Source organism: Colius striatus, chromosome Z (genome assembly GCF_028858725.1).
Source record: "Colius striatus isolate bColStr4 chromosome Z, bColStr4.1.hap1, whole genome shotgun sequence".
In the NCBI taxonomy this organism is placed as follows: domain Eukaryota; kingdom Metazoa; phylum Chordata; class Aves; order Coliiformes; family Coliidae; genus Colius; species Colius striatus.
In genome coordinates, this window is record NC_084790.1 from 55105151 (window position 1) to 55127228 (window position 22078).

The 22078-nt window shown below is 34.4% G+C and overlaps 1 protein-coding gene across 1 annotated transcript in view; it reads right to left on the reverse strand.

Moving 5' to 3' along the window:
• The window catches only part of PTPRD (protein tyrosine phosphatase receptor type D), a 202478-nt gene that overhangs the window by 55925 nt on the left and 124475 nt on the right, over nt 1-22078 (reverse strand). Inside the window, 3 exon segments of the mRNA XM_062019439.1 lie at nt 1389-1512; nt 12587-12684; nt 21466-21626. Coding sequence (XP_061875423.1) covers nt 1389-1512; nt 12587-12684; nt 21466-21626 — 383 coding nt within the window.

Below are 22078 nucleotides of genomic sequence, written 5' to 3' on the forward strand. Positions count from 1 at the left end.
CATGTACTTCGTTCTCTTGTCTGAACCAGTGACATAGAAGAGAGTATTCTTCTTGAGTTATGTTACACACAATGCTAATTAAAATACCCTCTCTTCAGTGTTGAGACAGCTGTATTCTAAATGGTAAAGTGAAAAATTGCAAGTGAAGTTACAAAAAATCTTATCAGAAGTGCCCCAGAGGTGGTACAAACATAAGTAGATTATGATATGCAAAATCTTCAAGGCAATCATTTAAATTTTCTAATACATTTGAGAAGTTCTTATCTGTGTTATCAAAGCCCAGGGTATGCAGTTGCAATAAATAAGGGAAGATCTAAACTTCCATCAGTAGGATTGTTTTATTCTTTACCAAGCAGCTACTATTAAAATGAATTGAATATTGTTCCTCCCATGGCTGGCGTCTTCAGGTCTGGAGAACCCAAAGATAGGAAACTGTTTATAACCGTAAATTAAAATACCTTGCAGTTGAACTTGCAGCATATTAGGACTGAAATAATTATGACTTCGACTATAGTTCCCTAAATCTTGTTTATCGTATATAAGTCCCATCAGAGTTATTAGAGACAAATTTTATTTTAATTTTAAATGTTTCACTTCAATATATACTTGATTACATTCTGGCCATCATTAATAGCTCACTGTCAACAATATAGAATAAACTGAAAATCTGTCTGCATTCCAGTAAGAAGGTAAGGCAGAACTGGTAAGAAGAGTAAGCCAGCACTTCTCACTTCCTTAGCACTTGGTAAGAGACACAATAACCAGGAGTGATCTCCTTGGATAATTTGCTTAAATTAAAACTCTTAAATGTGCAAGCTTTTAGAAAGCTTTTTGACAAGAAATATACAATGAAGAGCTCTCATTATACTCGTCGATCTGTTGGCAGTGAAACATTGAGGTTCCAACAATGTATGCAAGTGGGCATTTATTTAAACACTCTTGTTTAATGTGCAGATTGTAAAAGGAAAAAAGAAAGAAAAAAAAAAAAGAAAATTTTAAAAGAGAGTTCTCAAAACTCACCTTCAGAATATAAAGTTGAACTCATTTTTGCCCCACGTTAAGAATTTGGCAACAAACTCAGACAGTTTAATATGCCATTGATTGTTAAAAACCTCAGTGGTTACCACTAGATTTAGTTTAAGCAAATATCAATGATAACTTCCTTTAAGTAAGACACTGGCATACACATAGGGACCCAAGTGCTTTAAAATTGACCCTGTGTCAATTTTAGTGCATTTTTTTCAATGAATATCAGAAAAGCGTTGTCATTATAGGAATTTAATGGAAGTACTTTTAATCAACAGTTCTTCATACTACTATACAAAGATCAGGAGGTAAATTTATACTGGATTTTTATTTAATTAGTTTAAGTTTAAAGGTGTCCTTACCTTCTATTGCCGAAAGCAGAACACGAGAATGGTCATATGCAATTACATTCGCATATCTGTTCTTTGGTTTGTTTACTTCCAGGTTAGAATGTTCCCATGTGAACTGCTGACCAGGATCAATAGACTTTAAAAGACAAAGGAAAGAAAAGAAAAGAAAACCAAACTTTTAGCTTAGGACTACATAACTTCTTTTATTTATAAAGATTACAAACCACATACTCCCATAGTTTACTCTGGAAAAATATTAGTTTTTAAATAAAATGATGAATTTGGGACACATTATAACACATAACATACAGTATTAAGCATTTTGTATTTCTATATTTGCAATTTTCATCAGGAATTTAAACCATAAGCTTTTAAAAATGGAGGCTTTCTCTTCTAGAAATGCATGGGCATGCTATACATATTTTTACCTTTTCACTTATTTTGGCAAGTGAGGGGCTCTAGCATTACAGAAAATGAAAAGAAAATGTCAGAAATATCAAAAATACTGGCATGAGGGGAGTAAATATTTCTTGTCTTTCTCTGTTACTAAGTGCATATAACAATTCAGTGTCCTCTTTACTAAATAAGCTCTAAATGTTCCTGAAGAAGTTTTCCAGAAGAAAAATAACATTTCTTTTCTTTCATTTTGATGCCAGGCCAACAGATGATACCAGTGTTGCTCAGTGAACCAGCTGCATATCATCCAGGGACAACATAAAGAGATGTGATTTTTATTTCCTTGAGTCATAAATAAGAGAGCAATTCAGGCATATTTTATTGATCTTTTATTTATACACGACTGTATGGTCCTAGAATCAAAGCTTATTTCCTGCTTTCTTCATGTTCTAGGATGGAGCTACTGAAGCTTGTCCCACATTCCTTTATCCTTTACCAGTAGGAATACTTGAGGCTCTACTACTTACTTTTACCTCTATGGTTGATATACATACAGCAGAGCAAATATAAAATACATAAGAGATAGTACATGCTTATGCTTGCTTTGGTAGTGGCTGTATGAGAGGTCATCTCATACTGATAAGTCACAATTAATCACATAATGCTTTATACTCGCTTTCTGTAACATCAGCAACCTTAAAATTATTTCATCAACATGTATATACAACCATGGTTTGTGGCTCAGCCCCCTGGCTTAATCCTGGTAAAACTCAGCAGCTCCCTACATTAGGTTACTGTAAACTATAAAAAACCTAATGATACAAATGAGCTTTGATAGGGCAGTTCACCAACACCATGTTGACTTCCCATGAGTAGACCAACAACAAAGCACAAGTCAGAAGTTCTATATGGCCACTACACTACCAAGCTATCACTTTTATATTACTTATACTGACTTCAGCTGTGACTTAATGTTAACATAAATTAAATGTGACCTCTACTCTACTTAAGTACGTATTACCAGACAGTGAACGTGTGTGAAATTAATCAGAGTGATCTGTTACAATCTTAGATAAATAATTACTATTTGGCCAGTCAGAAACCTCTTCATTCTTATGAAACTTTAAATCTCTTATACAATTTGTTTATGTAACGTTCAGAGAATAACTCTGCCTCTTTCCTGAGACTACTATAAAAAAACCATCATTTTGCTTGCCTGTCTGACAGATAGGTCTTAGAAATCACCGGCATTTTTGTTTAGGAATACAAGTACTTAGACTTAATTAGCTTTTCTAACAGTTACCAGCTAATTTTCCTAAATTTTCCTAACTTTCATTACAGTCTTGAGCTGGGTCTGGCTCAGTAACCCTGCATAACCTAGGTGAGATCTGTGGACCACAGGACTGTGATGGTTCAGGTTCTGGCTCACCCTTCTATGCTACTTTGCGTTGCAGTGTGTGGTAGCTTCTTCTTCAAGAAGAAATTAAATATGTTTTTTTTAGAAGAATGGGGAAGAAATTAACTGCTTGGGAGAATGAAGAAGACCACAAAAATTTTACTTGTGTTTTTGATATGATTAACTTGAGTTATATTGCCATGTGTGCTACTAACAGTTCAAAAGGTGTTCTTAAATTGTTCGCAGCTTTGAATGAATCTGGTTTCATTTCCACACATATTTTGTCCCCTTGCTCTCCATTTTGTTTTCAAATCCTCAATATGGGTTTAGCTCAGAATTCTAGTAATAATTTAAAACATAGTCATTTCAACAGAAATGCTCTCAATACATTAGTGCATTACACGCCAAATACATTTTTAAGTAAAATAAATTATTTGACCAGGAGTAAAGCACATCTACACAATCTGTGGTTACCTAGTCAGAATTTGTCCCAGAATGAGACAATAGTGCTCTGCATTGTTCTAGACATAGAATTGAAGGAGACACTTTGCCTGATCTTTCAGGTTTTTACCTACAGTGCCCAAATATTCAGGAAAATACTTCATGATATAAGTTGTTACATTCACTTTCTCTTAACACTTGACAAGAAAACTAGAAAGTAACAGAACAAACTGTCTGACTTATGCTGCTAGTTTTGAGCCTGGACTAAGGACTCAGTCTTTATAGAAAATACAGGATGTACATAAAAACTAGTCATAAAAAACACATAAATAATCTATTTATAATGACAGCTATTTGAAAATAGAAAGTTTCAGCTGCATTTTTGTATAAAGAGTTTCAGTTGGAAAATTATGGCCCAAGAAGATTCTTGCCGATTACGAGAGATTCAGCTCTATATAACACCTATTGCTAATATGGTTTTATAGATTATTAATAATGTTTTACATGTAAAGCTTAGCTTCAACCATTCAGTATTATTCTTTCTAACTCCTCAGTGTTTAAGTGATCTAAAGCTGCTTTCGACACCAAGAAAAAAATCAAACAGCAGTATTTTTGTAGGAGTAGAGGACGATATGTTCATCACAGCAGCGTACTGTATTTCCCAGTCACTTCTTCGTATGATGAATGGCCAGATGGTGCAATTCAATTAATATTTAGGCCTGCACGCAGACATAGTTAACATAAATTATGTCAAAGCCAGGCACATGGCTTGAACTTTAATCTTTACTGTTTTTGTCACCAATCTGAACCACTCTGTGGCCTTACTATCCTCCCACAAAGCACTGTTTTGGCAAAAGAAAGTTAATCTATATTTCCTCAGAACAAAGAGTAGAGTGGTATTGGCAGACACATTTCAGAAGTGTGAAAGACCAATAACTCATGAATAACAAGTCTCTACTAACAGTTTTAATGAGTGCTTTAATGGTTTAATGGATGGCACTTTAATAGGATTTCTAGTATATTCATTCTGGAAGCCTGCTTTCAATAAAGCTGTCATTAACAAAGAACTGGATTTCTTCACAGAATAACTGTGTAGTATGGCTGCTTTGTGCAAAAGAAATAAAGATATCTGTAATACTGTTATTACCCTCCCATGCTTTGACTAATCTTTCAGCTATTGTGTTCTAAATGGTTGGCTGATGAAAAAAAGTCTGATCTGTTACTTGAAAAGACTTGGCCAATATTTACCAGTACAACGCACCATCTATAAAATAGTTGACTACAAAGTTGAGTAATGAAAACAAGTTTCCAGAAGAATTTCAAGCAGCCTCCCTTCAGTAAATGCTGTATCTCACTGAGAAGTTTTCTTTTACATTACTTAAACAAGAGGCAAGTTTTTAATGCTGTGATTCTGGGTTTTCCAGGAGTATATCCCAGAACAGAACTAAGGAAGGAATGAATATGATAAAATGCGACCCTTCCTGGGGTAAGCTGACATGTGTCTGCCTGCCTTGGAACAGTGCTATACTAAGGGTCACTGTGTCAGCAAATCAAGACTCATCAGGTTTGAGTCTCTGTGTGTCATGGGGATTGTGAGTTACTGTATAGGTTTCCCAAACCCAGACAAGAAAGGAAGCATGTCCTGAAAGAATTTCCCAGCATTGTAGGTGGTGTGTTTGAGTTCTAAATTAAATTGTCAAAAAGCACTGGGTTACAGAGTAATCTAAGACCAGGTAGAAAAGAATGAAAAAAGGCAAATTTGAGAGGATGTCAATGCAAACAGACTCTGTACAACTGGAGAAAGTAGTCATCTACCCATGAAAATGAACAATTTGACCCTCTTTTACCAAAGTCAGCAATTGTGCTAAGAATTTCATATCATAGCTGATGAATCTATAATAGGATGCTGTCATATTATTATGCAGAAAATTTGCTAATAGAATGAAATTTATATAGTGCATTACCAAATGAAATAAGTGTTAGATGCATGAACATTAATACAGGATCATGCTAACTTGTCAGCTGAAATTACCTTTTTATATAAAGGCAGAGTTTTTTGCTCTGCACTGCAAAGACTGCCATTTTCAAGAGATATAGGGAAAGATATGCACAATTTTTCATTACCAAATCTTCTCTGGAACTAAAATAAAAGTTTTTGACCTGGGTTTTAAATGAGTTAAAAATGCACAGATGAGAAACTTCCCATTGACTCTTGAATGAAAGTGACCCAATTGTTCTAGAAATAGAAATATAATTATAGGCTTTTGCCAAAATCTTCTAAGGAACAAAGACATTTTGTCTACAATATCAAGCTCATCCTCCCATGACCAAATGAGATCATTTGAGCTATATATGGATATACTTAGATACATTTAAACAGGAAAATAAGAATTAAAACATCTCTGAAGGAGACTACTACATAAAGCTTTAGACAAACTATCTTTTTAAGAAGCAGTTCTACTGTTTTGTATTTCGTTGCCTTATCCACCACTTGCAATTAAAATACTTTGTCTGTGGCATCATAACCAGTTGTGGTGGAAATAATTTAGAGTTGAAAACGGAGTATTACACTCAACTTCAGGTAGGAAATAAGTACCAGCAGTAGAAGACAACTTGAAATGAAAAACCTTAGTTTAAACATTTTTGTGATCAAAACATACTATTGTTTGTTTTATATAATACATGAAGTACAGGAGCCCTTAGAACATTAAACTTTGTAATTGTCTTCTATGAGACATTAGTGCTGCTTTAAGTTTTAAACATATTTTTAAAGCATGGTGACATTTTCTTTATATAAGAAGTGAAGCATTGAAATTCTTCACTGATTCCTCCATTTCCCTTCCTAACCTCCCCAAAATATTGCAAATGAAACTTTTTTAAAAAGCCGTCCTAAAACTCAGTTTTACTTACAATGACCTACACAGTCTATCTTTGAATAATTTTTCTTGCTATAAGAAGTGGATTACTTTTCTCTTCTTACACATACCACTGTTTTCAATTGGTCAAATAAAACTGACATTTATTCCAGCATTTAACTATTTAAACCATCTCTGTAATTTCTTGCCAAAATAGCACTAAGTATCAGATCAAAACCTAGTATCCCAGTAGAAGCATACCAACTTTCCTTTATGTGAATATTCTCTAATTACTTAAGAAGAAACAAATCCCGTTATCCCAATGAAGCATTCACAGTAGAACAGAAAAAGATAACATTACTACAAATCTTGACTAGTGCCACTTCAGTTTCCTGTATTTTTTATTTAAAATTTTCTATCCTAACTGTCCTTCTGGCTCAGATACTACCCTAGGTGGAACTAAGCATGAAACAATCTACGTGACTGCAATAGCATATATGCTATTAATAAGAAGACAACTTTTCACGATTCACTGACTAGACTAATTGTTTCTCAATAAATGGAGCACATCCTATGAAAATAAAGTCACAGAATACCAATAAATGATGTTTGTAATATTAGAAAGAGGAAACTATTGTAAAGATAAAGAATTGAAAATACATTTTTGTTGAGAAGAAATTCATTTTTACATATGAGTCACTATCATCTGTAATGATATGGCATTAAGTGCAGCTGTTTCTTTGGTAGAGACTCATTCAGTAGGTTATCTATTCTCCATGGACTTTTGAATCGTCTTATATCATGTTTTATATGTGTTTCTACTATATAAAATTTATTGTGTTTTAGCGTCCAGTGTTTATCTTGTTGTAGCTTGAGATACAAAAGTATAAATATACTATATTCAGTAAATTGTTTTCTCATCATGAATCCTACTGACTGATACTGATAAACTACAATAAAATTTGTAATAGAACAGTAGTGTGCAACACAGTCAAAATGAATCTTCATCTTTTCCAATATTCAGTATTGCAAAGACTGACTGATATTTACAGAAAGAAGTCTGAATAGGAAAACTGTTAAAATTACATATAATTTCTTGTAACATTAGTTAACCAGTACATGCAAATACATAGACGCTCATAATAATACATGGAGGATGGTAGTGTAATTTTTGTGTTGCAGTGACGGGTTCTTAATATAACATGGTATGAATCTCAATCTGCTTCCTTAAGATTGTAAAGCTATGTCTACAGATCTCAGATAGTAAATATGAAACTATTTTACACAAGACCCAGAAATATGCTTTGAAGGAATAATTTTCTGTTTCATGTTATAGGAGGAAATAACTTTACAGATACATATAGTGTATTGCATAAACTAGGCAGAACATTATGATTCTGATTCAGTCTATCACCATAATCATTTTTTATTGTTAATTTCTGAAGCCTGCATTAAGAAGGAGTTTTGATATAAAGGTCAGTTTCTTATGAATATGGCTTTCTGCTAAGCAGCTGTCAAGTCCATATGGAGCCTTGCATTACATAAAAAAATCCCACTAAAATTGCCAAAGTCAGAAGAGCTTCATAATAATCAGTTGTGGTCAAGAACTTAGTCTTTAAATTAGGAAATACAAAAGAACATTTTGCTAGGCTTGGAGATTGCAAGTAACAGTAACCAATGAAGGATTATGAAAAAAAATATTTAAAGTAGAAATGAACTTTACTGACAAGAAGAGATAGCACCATCTATGCCAAAGCTACATACCCATTTTATCCAACAGCTGAATTATAAGTTTATTTAAATCATGAGACAGTAGAAATCTTTAAGTTTTGACTCATGACATCTGGTATTCAAGGTAAATGAGTGAAAGAAGTATACTGATAGAAGTCTCCTCTGTTCTCAAGCCCCTGTAAGAGCTAGGGTAGGGGAAGCCCTGAAGAAAACACTATGAAATAATTTCTGAAGACTTGCAGAAAATTCTCCAACCAACAATCAAGCTTTGAAAACACTACACAGCTGGAAGAAGATCTGCACTGAATAATACTTTCATTTTAACACATTCTAGCAGCGAAGGAGGATTTTTTTTTTCACTATTTGTTTTTTCTTTTTGTAAAAAATAAAAATATGTAGTTTATATTATGGATATTGCTACTTTCTTTTTCAGCAATACCTACTTTGCCAACAGGCCCCATTACCCCGTGTGTTCCATTCAGAATCGGTGTGTAGATAGATGAAGTTTTAACATTATTTGTTCAATGGCAGTTTCAGATTCTTTCTTAACTAGATTTCATACAGCACAAAAAGGAATCTCTTCTCAGGAAAAAAGAAAAAAAACCCAAAAGCCCCAAAATAATCAACAAAAAAAACCCCTGTCCCAAAATGTTTGTGAAGCTTTGTGCCAGATGACTGGAGAACACTGTGTTGAGTTTGTGATTATTTGAGGATGGTAACCTTGTCTTCTCTCATGATCCAGATCTACAAAGAAGTTTTCCTTCGTATACCCTAGGAGGGTGCAAAAAGTTACGGGATTCTATTAGAAAATTATGCCAGAGGGTATAGATCAGCAGGAGAGACAGCATGTAGAGGTATACCTTCTGTGAGAGAACTTTCTTCTCTCTTTTGGATGTAGTGAACAGATGGGGAAGTTTCCCTCTGAAGAGAAAGTTGGAACAGGCAAGTAAGTGCTATTCTTCCAAAAACCAGAAAAACAAACCAATATGCAATTTTGATCAGAATTTCTGATCAAAAGCCAAACGATAGAAGAGGAGCAAGGAAGGAACAGTGTCAAGTATTGAAATACTTCTGAAGAGCTGAAAAAGGTGCATATAAAATGAAAAGATGTGTTTGAGTTGTGAAATAAGTAATTGAAAGTGGCCTCTAAAGTAGGGTATGCTAAAATATAATTAAAACATCCTTTTGAAATGGAGCTAACCTCTTGAAAGAAATTCTACAAACTTGAAGACAAGTTAGTTTGCATCAGTAAACTGTATTACGGTATCATACTATTGTCAGAACAGTTCATAGAATCATAGAATGGGAGGGGTTGCAAGGGACCTTTAGAGATCATCTAGTCCAATCCCCCTGCAGAAGCAGGGTAACCTAGATCAGGTCGCAGTTGTTGTATACTATCACCCTATTTTTGAAGAATTTCATCCATGAAATGTAATAAATTACACTAAAATAAAAATAAAATAATGGAATGCAAAGGAGGATAGGGCATTACGAAAAAAGGATTTCATCAGTGGTAACTAATAAAAAATGTCTCCCTAAATGGAATTAACTGAAGGACTTTAATAATATCAATAAAGCTGAATTTCCTGCTGTAAGTTATACTTGTAACTCTTGAAGATGAAAACATATCTTTTTCCTTCTATATCACCAGTTCAGAAGTAATCTGATGTGACAAAAAGTGAACTGTAATATCTGGACTGATTTCTGCCTCAGAATTGGATAGTTGCTTTTAAGGGACACTAAGTGAGGACTGCTGCTGAATGGGAAGGTCTCAATCCCAGACCACAAAAGTTCCCACCAGCTCCCTTGTGCTGGCACTAGAGCTCATGTAGCCATGTGGTAAGCTAGTTCAGGGAATTGATCCAACTGAAAACAGCAAAGAAAAATAAAACAATTAGTTTTCAGTTGAATCTATTTCCTGAGATAATCCTTGAACAGCTGCACATGCTTTAGTGCCAGGACTGGCACAAAAGAGACAGCAGGAATTCACAGCCAAGACAGGGAGATGACTTACAGTGACCATCAAACTGCAGCCTTAGTCCACTGCCTAGACCATAGCAGGAAATGAAATAGCAGTGCTTTTCACTAACTCAGTTTCAAAATTAATTGAGCCTTGGATCGGATGGAAATAAAATGGTAGTTCTAAAGGTGGGATTTCAGAGATAAATTTTGAACCTCCTTCGGCAAAGCGAGGTGAATGACAATGCTACAGTTGCCCACATTTTAATTTTGAATGACTGACCACTCTGTCCAAATGGTATGTTTTACAAACAAAAAAACCCAAATCCAACAAAAATCAAAGAAACCGAAACCTGATCTATTTATACAGACTAGTAAAAAGTTTGAGGTGTGCAGGAGGGTTGAGTGTGCAGATCATAAGAATTTGATTTAAGTATCTTCACAATCCTGGCTATAAATGCTTAACATTGTCTTCTCAAGATGAGCTTAGTGATTTAAATAACAAAGGAAATACAGAACACCAAAACTTTTCAGTTACGTTATAGGGTAACAAGAATCATGTCATCTCCACAATATGCTTGAGATCTGGTAAACATGTATTTTTTATTTTTATGGAAGATATACCACATTATATGAAATTTTTAATTTATTAAATGGAAGTGCCTACACTGATATTTCCAAAGAATATGCCCATGGTACATGAGGAAATTACTTTTGTGGGAATAAAAAACTGTTAATTGGCAAAAAATGTAAACCGACCTTCAGAGTACGGGACTGATTGCTGGTGAATGAGACAATTTCACAGAATGCCCCGTTATAAGTGTGAGAAGCAGCTGCATGAGTGTGGAAACAGGCAGAACCTGAAGGTCATCAGGATGTAAAAGCAAAAACAGATATTATGTAACTTTGACAATAAACTGGGGGCTTGCATACAGCAGAGCAGCACTTGCTCATGGCAAAGCCCTCAGTTCAACAATCCTGAATAGGTTTAGTATGTATCAGCATGTCGCTCTGATCCTGGCTGTCCCAAGACTGTCAAATCTGTACCAATTGTTAGCTTTTTTCTTTCATGATAAACATTCTGTTACATAAATTTCCCTATGTGATTCTTCATATGCTACAATCTTCATAACTTAAGAACACAGGATTTACACACAGATCTGTGAGAAAAGTCTCCCACCGTTTTTTTTTTCGTGATTGCACCAGTAAACAGCAGTTCGGAGATGCTCTTCAAACAAATTTCCTTCCAGGAATTGTTGATACTCTTTCTTACATTTTGGTATTTAATGAAATTATTTTTAGAGCAGTTTTAAGGTCTTTCTGAACAGCACATTCAATTCAATATTAAGCAACCATACTTCTCCGTCATAGCAGTTAGTATTAACTTTTAACATCTTCTGTCCAGACTTTTAAAATATGCTGGCCATTTACAGGATCTCTGTACTATGCACTGGAACAATGCACCAGAGCACTGGAACAAGCTGCCCAGGGAGGGTGTGGAGTGTCCTTCTCTGGAGGTTTTCCAAACATGCCTGGATGCATTACTGAGTGACCTGATCTAGGCAGATCTGCTTTAGCAAGGGGGTTAGACTAGATGATCTCTAGAGCTTCCTTCCAACCCCTACCATTCTGTGACTGATTCTGTGATTCTGCTTTCTATACAGTCACTTGTTACTATGGAACCAATATGTGAGTATCATCTTCAGTGGTTTTTATTGCACTGTCAGAGTTTGTATGAACCTTTGAAAACAATGAATATGCAGTCACTAGAAAAATGAGATTAACATAGGTTTTTACTCCACCATGCTAACAAATTCTTGGGGAGTTTTCATCAAGGATTACCGATACAACGGTCTATAAACAAAATACCATGTCAGTGACTCCTCTGAGAGATGGTAATCCTTGGATTGCTGAAATGACTGCCTATAGCTGCTATAAAGAAGCATTCTTCTCATGGTTCAGTGCATACTTTATCCACAGATTTTTGACATAAACAATATTGGCATTGAAGAAACAGCTGTAATTTACTGTGTTTAATGGACAGCTATATAAGTCCTTTTAGCCACAAATTACTGACATGAAGGCTGTCAGTCTCCACGGCACCAATGCATGTCTGGGGAGGTATTCTCTATGAATTACTGACAAGGTATAAATGATAACTCTCTTCCAGTTACATTCTTTCATATGGACCATCATTCACAGATTATCAATGTGGTATTATTGATAGGAGGAAAATATAATATCCTTGAACTGCTGTATCAAGAAAGACACCAGGCAATTGCACAGTCTTTTAATCCATGCAAAATTAACAGTTTGTATTGCATGTGTACTGTCATCAGGGTGAGTACACATCAGAGAAAAATCTAGGGAAACAGAAAGCATGACATTTTAAACAATTTGAATTCAAATGATAGGAAAGCAGGGAAAATTACCTCATACTCCTGTGAGAACTTTAAATTGTCATTTGCTTTCAATCTTTCAATGTGATCTGCAAGTTCCAAGATGGGTATAGGAGGATGACTGGCCATACCTGTTTAACAATAAAGAAGAAAAGAATTTAAAGTAAACTAGAGTGGTAACAGCAATCTAAAATTTAGAAAATGCAGTAGTTAGAATGGCCAGAAATGTGTGTAAGTAGTAAAGATGTCATATGTGAGAGAAGCAGGCAAATAGTTTGGTTACTCAAAGCAGGACATGCTCTGGATAGATGAGCTCTGAAGCCAAATTAAAAGAAGTCACCAAGCATATTCCCAAAGCTAACATTCCTAGTGTAGAGGAAAGAGTTATTGTGATATGAGTCAATGAGGTTAGCTAGACACGGAAAAATGAGACAGTTAGACCTGATGTCGACCTCTGCTTTGAGTAATAACTCTAATATTATTTCAAACTCCTTCTCCTGCACTGCATGAAATGGAAACTCCATTGAATTAGATGAGGAAAGGTGAACTGAGAAACAGACACTGAAAGAGCCCTAAAAGGGGGAAAGAATAGTGTTTTGACAGAAAACAAAATGACTCATGTATAATGAAGAAAAATGAACTTCAAGAATGAAGGTTACTAAGGTAACCGGAGACACTTGAACCTGCAAAGGAAATGATAAAACCAAAAAAAAACCACCCTCAAATCAACATAAAAACTCTAAAAAGTAACTTGTAAAATAAATGACAGAAAGTGAAATGGATAGCTTGAGGATTAATAATAAGGCATCAAGGTCTAGAAGACTGACTACATATTCTGACTAAATTAGAAATAATCATTTTCGTGAAGTTTTGAGGTGATTGACATGCAACTATGAATGACTAGAATAACATGCACCATTGGTTTCAGAAGACAGTCACTGAAGACAACACTGGACATCAGACAATTAGAACTTCAAAAATGTTTTCACTAGTAGCAGATTGTAGAGGCAGGGGTTGTAACAGATAGGCTGGACACACATAACTGACTGCACTAGTACCTTAAAATATGCTTAATCTGAAATCCCATTTATCAACCCCCAAAAGTACCTACAATCTACTTCAGGTGTAAACATCTTTGTCCACTGATAAAGATATTGAGTGAAAAAAAAAAAAAAAAAAGAAAAAAGAAAAAGCGCTGGGAATCAGAGACAGAGATGGGTGTGGAAGGGAGTATAGGAACAGCAAGGCAAAAGAAAAACAGAAAAGATGTGGGGTCAACTAGAACAATCTGCCAGCTGAAGATTTGCCAGGCAAAATTTTGTGAACATGTTTACTCCACACTATTAGTCTTCATAACCATTCCCCAAAATGCTTACATTCTTCTCTTCACATTCTATACTATAATACGCAAAATGAAAGTGAGTTTTCAATTGCTTGTGGGAAGAAATCAGAGCTGGCTAGAAAATTTAAGCTAGTGAACCCCAGAATCTCTTGAAATTGCAAAGGGAAAACAATGATGACTCAAGGGGGCTCAAGCTGGAAGCATGTTGCACAATGCAGTTTGCTTTGTCACCGTGAATTTCTAGAGCATGCCTAAGACAGTTAACTTGCACTTCCTCTCAACATAGCTGAAAATGACCATGTGGTTACAACACAGTCATACTATAGCATGGTTTGTTTTGTTTTGTTTTGTTTTGTTTTTTCTTTGATTCTTTGAGATTTCAGGCATCATACTATAGCCCAAGATAATGTCCAGTAGCAGTAGCCCTAATTCTTCTGACCCTATAGATATATATTTATATATTACCTTCATAGCACATCTGTGATGGTGAGACATTATTTAAGGCAGATACTAAGGCAAATTGTCAGTCAGCTAACAAAGTAGAATATTTTGATATAATGAAGACATTTCTTATAAATTTCAATGAACAAATTAGCCCTTCAATACTAATTTATTTGAATCAGTTCTGTTAGTTTCCCATTTTTTTAGAAATTTCACTTAATAGGACTTGGCTTTTCTCAAAATGAGTGTGGGTGACAGTCATGTAGTAATTACACTGATTGATCCAGATCAAGCACCCCTATGGAAAATATATGAGTGAAAAGGCACAAAAGAACTCTAGATTGATCCAGAAATGGAGGTGGACTGATGTACATCTAAAACAGTGCTTGAACAGAGAAAATAATAGAGACAAAGATGTTTAGACCTTTTCGAGCGAATCGTGGGAGAGAGTTATTATCATATAAGGACTGAGTGGTAGTTTGGCTAGAGAGGGAGGACACAGAGCCAATCAGGGAGGCGTAGGGGACTGAATTACTGCTCAAAGCTGTAAAAAGTAAAAGCCAGTCGGAAATGGGAAACAAATTAGTAACAGCAGCAGACCATCATAATCAATCAATCTCGTACATACAGGCACTTCAGACATGCACAAAACAGCATCTGGAAACTCAGCTAAGATGATGTTTAAAGGTCCAGTTACTCTAATGTAAACATAAAGGAGATAAAACCAAAGAGAATAAGACTTGCTCATTACACAACAACCCTGACTAAATCACTAGTATCATGATTGCAAACCTCACTAATTAGCCTACTGTGAAGGATTCTGTTTTATAGATCCATTCTTTCTTAACCTATTTTTTTTTAATATGCTTCTCTATATGCCACTTAACATTCCTAAGGGGAGATTTCATATTAAACAAAATTAAACTTGACATAAAACATTTTTTTTGTATGTGTGTGGAAAAAAAGGAACTACTTAGAGCTTTAAAACTGCCAAATTTTGACTGCATATAACCTCTTTCTCCACAAGTCATTTTAGGCACTTACACTTGGACATTTACTAAGTTTCTTTGAACAATATTTTGCAGTTAGCTTATGAAGTAATTCCATCTGCTATGTTTTAATCTTTTAAATACATAAATATATACACTGAGATGATAGAAGTAGATAGATTTTAAAAGAAATGTTGGAGGATTATGAGTCATAACAAGCATCATAACAGAATATGTTATGAATGAACATTGTAAGATCTCATCATATCTCACAAAAACATGAGGCTTCTACTGAGCTTAATGTGAGTTGCAAGTGAAGAGCAGGTGTAAAACTTGACTGAAAACCTCACTCACACAAATAAGAAATTAGACATATTTGCTTACACACCTCCACATCAATCAACATATGCCATGAAAACACAAAAAAATTAAAGAAAAAATACAGCTAAATTATAACAGATCCTGTGACATGCTAGAAAGTCAAAAGAAATACCATGCTGAAAACATGCTTTCAATCTTAAAATAAGAAAATAGAGCTAAAAAATACTTAAAAAAAATCAAACAGAAAAAAAGTCACCAAAAAAACACATGCAAAACACAGTTAAAATTGTAGTCATAAGAAATGTTTATTTCCAGATTTGGTAGAAGATTGTCAAATATGATTGATCTTACGAAGCCTTGTAGTAACCTTTCTGTGTGAATTTAATGGGAAAGTATGGTTTAATTACAGTAGAATAGAATTATCTTCTTGATAATCTGTGGTAAATACGTGACTGAGGAACATGGGATACCATATGTACCACAATTTCAAGTGAAAAGCAGAGAACAAGGTCAGGAATCATCTGCATATTAAAAAATAAACTTTTACCCCACTGGCAAAAGTCTTGTGTTTTCTCGTTGTCGTGAGTGAGTGAAAATTTTGCTTCTGGTCAGAGTTTTATGATAAAGCTTTTAAAAATGTTTACAAACACACATTTATTTACAAATTTGGACCTGTAGGTTTATATGCTCAGAACAAATTAAAAAGAATGTAGCAATTAAAAAAGGTGCATAGCCTTGCAGTAGCATACAGGCTACAATATGGATGAACTGAAAATGTGACACATTAGGTTCAAAGAATTTATGAAATTAGTTGTGTTACACATTCACATTGAATTAATACCCTATGATCTAAAAAATTGGCTTACTATATCCTTGTTTTTATTAAGTAACACAAAATACTCTTCCACACACTAATTTAGGTTGATGAAGACGTCTCTTAACAGAACAGGAAGGAATCAGTAACAGTGGTTAGAAAAAAACCCATATTTAAAATTTGGACATGGAAAGTGGAAAAAATGAACAATTACCCTTATTTGGTAAGAAATTTGCATCAACAAAAATGTAGCAAGTATATTTTTAGCATACTTAATAAAAAAACTACTGTTACTTTATTTTTTTTTACTTCAATTTTTAATCTAGAGAGGGATCTTAAATTTTGTGTACGAAGCTAAATTTACAAGACTAGCTCTAGAGAAGTATGCTGTTCTGCAGTAATTATTCTAAAATAGTTACTAATAAGCATGTAATATTGCAAAATTAAGTCACTTTTATTCCAGATGAATTTCTGTTATTCAAAACTAGATTTTTTTTTTTTTTTTTCTTGAATGAAAGTAATTTTTGCTCTGTATTAAAGATCTGTCTCTACTAAACAGACCTGGGTCTCTGAACCTTCATGGCAGAACCCCAGAGATGAGTGAAATGTAAAAGGCTGGGAAAATAGAAGACCTACTTTTTCAATACAATACAATACAATCTCAATACAATAGCATGTTGCAAAGCTATTGGCTAAAATAAAAAAAAAAAATTCTCTTGTGACAAGAACTTCCAAATTTCATCTTCCAGCTAAGTAGAATCTGTTTGCCTCTAGGTTTGAAAGCAGTCAAGTGGGATAGACATTGAGGAAGTGCCATTTCAACTCTGAAGCCTTTAACTCTTTCAGGTGCCTAAATCTTTCATGTGAGTCAAGTTTACATGATGAACTACATGCAGGATTGCTCTCCGTGAGAAAGCTACTCCAGACTAGTTTTGCCACAGACACAAACCACAGTACTTTCTTCAACACTACCATTATTTTCATTAACAGAAATTTTGTAGATTAAGTAAGGGAAGAAATTTCATGCTATCTTGAAAAGCACATAACTAAAACTAGATATCACTTTCTCCACTTTTTTAAAATTTGCACCTTTTTCCTCTGGATCTGTTTTACCTTTTGGTCTTATCTTGTAAAGAAGTTAGCAGAACTTCCTTAGGAACTCAGGAAATAGGTGTTTTGTGAACACTTTCTTATCTAGTAAAAAATCAGATTTTTAATTCAGAGCTCTAATAATTTAATTTATTTTTCTTGTATTTAAAATCATCTTATTTAGTTTGTAAGAGATAATGAGATAATTGCCTAATTGTCAAACAATTATACAAATTACTTATGAGTGACATACTTTATTCTTAAATAAGGAAAAAACTCACTTTTGAGGCATGACTCAGTTTAGTTTGTTGGTTGATTGTCAGATTGAAGTCTATGCCTGAGCCTTGGCTCTCTTATAACCCATCTAAACCACTTAACATTAGTTATTTTCCTCTGTGCAAAAATGGGCTTCCTAATTTGGTGAAACCTTTTGTGAGGGGTTAACTATTACTTCTTCCCTACATTATTCTCTCATGTGGCATAGAGACTTATAAAACGTGCATACCAGGTTAGATTTTAAAATTGTATTTCATATGAAACTGTACAATGGCAACAATGATGTTGAACTGTGGGTTATTCTGATTGTCAAGAAAAAACTTATCTATGTCAAATTTATTTATGGAGTTACTCCATCCAATGAGGAGTGAAGCCAGAGACGAATTTGAGACTTTCCAGACAAGGTAAGATAGAAATCCATGTAGGTAAGTACTAGACTAGTGAAGAATAAAGTTCTGTGTTGTCAAGACAAGAAAAAGTGAAAAGAAAGCAAGACACTTTCTGAGCTGGTAGTTTAGATGTTGGATTTTTTGAAGATTCAACATCTTAACGCTGAATTGACCATTTTACAAGTTCAAGATATTTGTGCCTAAATCATTGCCTATATATTATCAAAGATAAAATATTGCTTTCCTATAATTTCTGGGTTAAAATTATGCCTAATCAACTGTATCAGGAGTACATTGTGCTTGTGGTCAGAAATTCAAACTTACCACAATAAAGGTTTCACTTTCAAATTATTTTGGCAGTTATATCTGACTGCACTTTTCCTCACACAAATTTTACGATTCCTAGCGGTTTTTTTGAAATATGCAGTTTACATATGTTTTAAAGTTTTTGACAACCTACAATTTTACAGGATTGACCTCTTCTGGCGAAACCTGGCGATCTAGATAAGCCAAGTAATTTTCCTCTCTAATACTTCATAACATTACAGATTCATTATAAACTGTCCTTTCCTCCTCCCTCTGGAAGAAACTCCTGTACGTGGAAAACTCCAAGCAAGCTGCAGATGTTTTCATAATCTCAATAAAAAATCATTATAATAACAAAGATGTCAAATCATCCACCCTGATGTAGTTGTACTGACTTGCCATACATTGATCATTAAAGTACATTTATCACTCTGTCATTTATTTTATCTGTAGGTAATGTTCAGAAACGGTGACACCTTAAGAGTAGATAAGACTGCAGGCATCTCAGTAAAAGAAACTCAACACATTACAACAACAGCCACAACCTCTTCTCTCAAAAGTCTGCCACAGCACTACCCTACTGCCTATTTCTGCTACCTGGTAGAAAATAAACCCCTCAGGTCTGAGAAAGAAAAAACAACATAACCCACAAAACTGGTATCCTAAATGCACAGCCTTTCTGTACTTTCTTTACATTTATCTTGAGTAGCTTTGTCTGGCATGTTCTTTAACAATGTGTTACTGTGTAGTGATGAATAAACATTCCATCATGATCTAAATATCTAAGTTAAATTCAGTTGGAATTTAATGAAAGGGTAGCACTAGTTGAAGTTAATGTGAGATGAGGTTCTGCCTTTACTGCACAAGACTGTACCTTTACTTCACTTGTGCTAAGATTAAATATTGTGAACAGGTTTATTAGCAAATATTACATAGCAAGACACATCTCCCAGGGCAGGAACTTTCTTCTTGATATTTGGTTGTGTGCTGAGCAACGTAACTGCCTGACCTGTGCCTAGGGGTCTTAGGTGATACAACAGAAGGAAAAAACAGCTCACAATTTGATTTCTGTAGTATTTTTAACAATAATTTTAGTCTCCCATTTTGTGAAAAAGTTTATAGCAAAGAAAAAGATCTCATCATAGAAATGGACTGTAGATGTTCTGATCAACCAACTTTGCAGAAAACTGCAAACTTCCTAGATGAACTGTAGCACTGCAAGGAAAGGTACATTCCACTTGTCTCCAATTCTTTTCAGATCAATGAGGTGGAATTACACTGCCTATAAGTGCAACAAATTCTTTGATTTCTTAGTAATTTTACATTTTAAATGTAAATTTATAACTAATTACAATAATCTAATTTTATATGTACAGTTGATAAGACTTGCCAGTATTTTTTTTTCTGTTCGCAAGTTATTTTAATTTATGATGAATACAAAACGGATAGGTAAGATTCTACATCTAAATACATGGACAGGAGAATATTATGCCCCTACACCCAGTTATTAAGCCGTCTGTGATCTATATACAGATAAAGCCTCAGGTCAGACATAAGCTAAACTGTAAGGACCTTAATTTTTCTTTTTGTGTTTCAAAGATTTGTATATATACTTTGCCTGTGTAGCAATTTTTAAAACCTTGTTGGAAAGTGCTGCAGAGCATACGAAACATTTGGTCAGTAAGGACAATTCTACATTAATCCTGCAGCCTCAGAAGCACAATTGTAAATCAAACTTATGATCACTTCCATTTACTACACCTAGTTTCATACTGTAGACAAGTCCCAGAACACATCAATATGATTCCTGTATTCAGATGAAACTAAACTAGAATACGTAGTCTTGAAACATACTCAGAGTTTGTCTCAGTTGCTAAAGAGCATTCAGTGTACTGGAATTGACTGAAAAAGCAATGCTCAGTTAAAATTCAGCTGTCCAGATTCTTTCTTTTCTACCTCTGCCATATACATGCAGCATGGTCTTTAGCCCTGAATTCATAGCTCTGCAGATCTGTTCCTGCTGGGGCAGTAGCCTCTTGATATAGCCGCTGTTTAGAAGATCAGAAATTAGATTTACAAGTTCAGCTAACTTAGCATGTCAGCTTCTGCAGCTAATCTGTCAACATCTCAAGTACTTCATTTCCTGTCTTTTTGAGCTTGAGTTAATTATTTTTTGCAATTAATTTAACAAATTTGACAAACACGGGGCTCAGGAAGATTCAGTAAGTAATTAGCATCATGCCAGCACTGTGTGTGTTCATATTGTAATAGAAAACATGTCTACTGGAATACATCACAGTCAATTGAAAAAGAAAAGACTCATAAAAAGGTAGTAAAGAAATCAGTATAATTTTAAGTACTTTTTTCTTGGTGTTTCCTGACTATCAAATCAAACAGTTTTAAGAAAACAATTCTTAATAAATGTAGTGAGTAAATAAAATATTTGGCAGTGTGTTGCTTCTACCTTTAGAACTACTAACATGTTAATTTAGTAGTGATTTTATGAAATCTGACTTTAAAAGACAAATCCACTACATTAGTTAGTATTTCCTTTTATGTATTGTACATTTGCAACATAGTGAAACTTCCAACAGTGTTAAGGATTACCTGATAACGTTGTGGAAGGACGATAAGCTTATTTATAAAGAAGTAACTGTGAGAATATTCCTAATAGATAGCAGGATGTATATTTCCCAATAATTTTTTCTAGCACTGTTAGGTTTCTTGGAATTTTAGCTCACAATACACATCCATACAATATATGTGACTTTGGGGTCTTCTTTACAAAAGTCCAATTTTTGTTTCATGACAGATTTTTCTTTAAATATAGAAATTACAGAAATATTTCCAAAACCAACAAAGAAATTCATTGTGGAAAAATCCAGAAGAAATAAAAATGTATTTTTTTCTGAACAGTCAATCCTTCTGTTCTGTAACAGCAGCACTAACCAGTTTGTGATCACAGACTTCTCAATGAGATATTATTGTCTTACCTGGAGTTTGAAAATTAAGGCGTCGCAGCTCCACTGGGTCTGTGGGATGGTGAGAGGTGACCTCTTTGCTGTTGGGGATGCTGCTTTTTCTAGAATCAGATTCTGCCCTCTTCCTGCATGAAGAAGAAGAATATATGTAAGCATAAGATCAAGGTGTTAGCCTGACAAACAAGGGTAGCAGAATTTAATCATTATATTCTAAAGGTGAGATGCTTACTTCTGAAAGAGTATTTGATGCAGCACAAAGGTAAAATAATTGTGCAAAATGCAGGTACAAGTTGCAATAGCAAAATGGATCTAAATAGAGCAACGTCAGAGGAGGGAAAACAGTTGCATTCTGCCCTGGACTGATCCTCTAGAACACCATTCCGGGCATCCAAATAGTTAACTACTATAAGATATACCACGAAACTTAAAAAAAAAAAAATACACTATTGCTATTTTTAAAGTTTCCTGGTTTTGGCTAGGATAGAGTTAATTTTCTTTTGGTAGCTGCTACAAGGCTGTGTTTTGGGTTTAAGCTGAGAGGAATGTTGATAAAAGGGATGTTGTGGTTGTTGTTGAG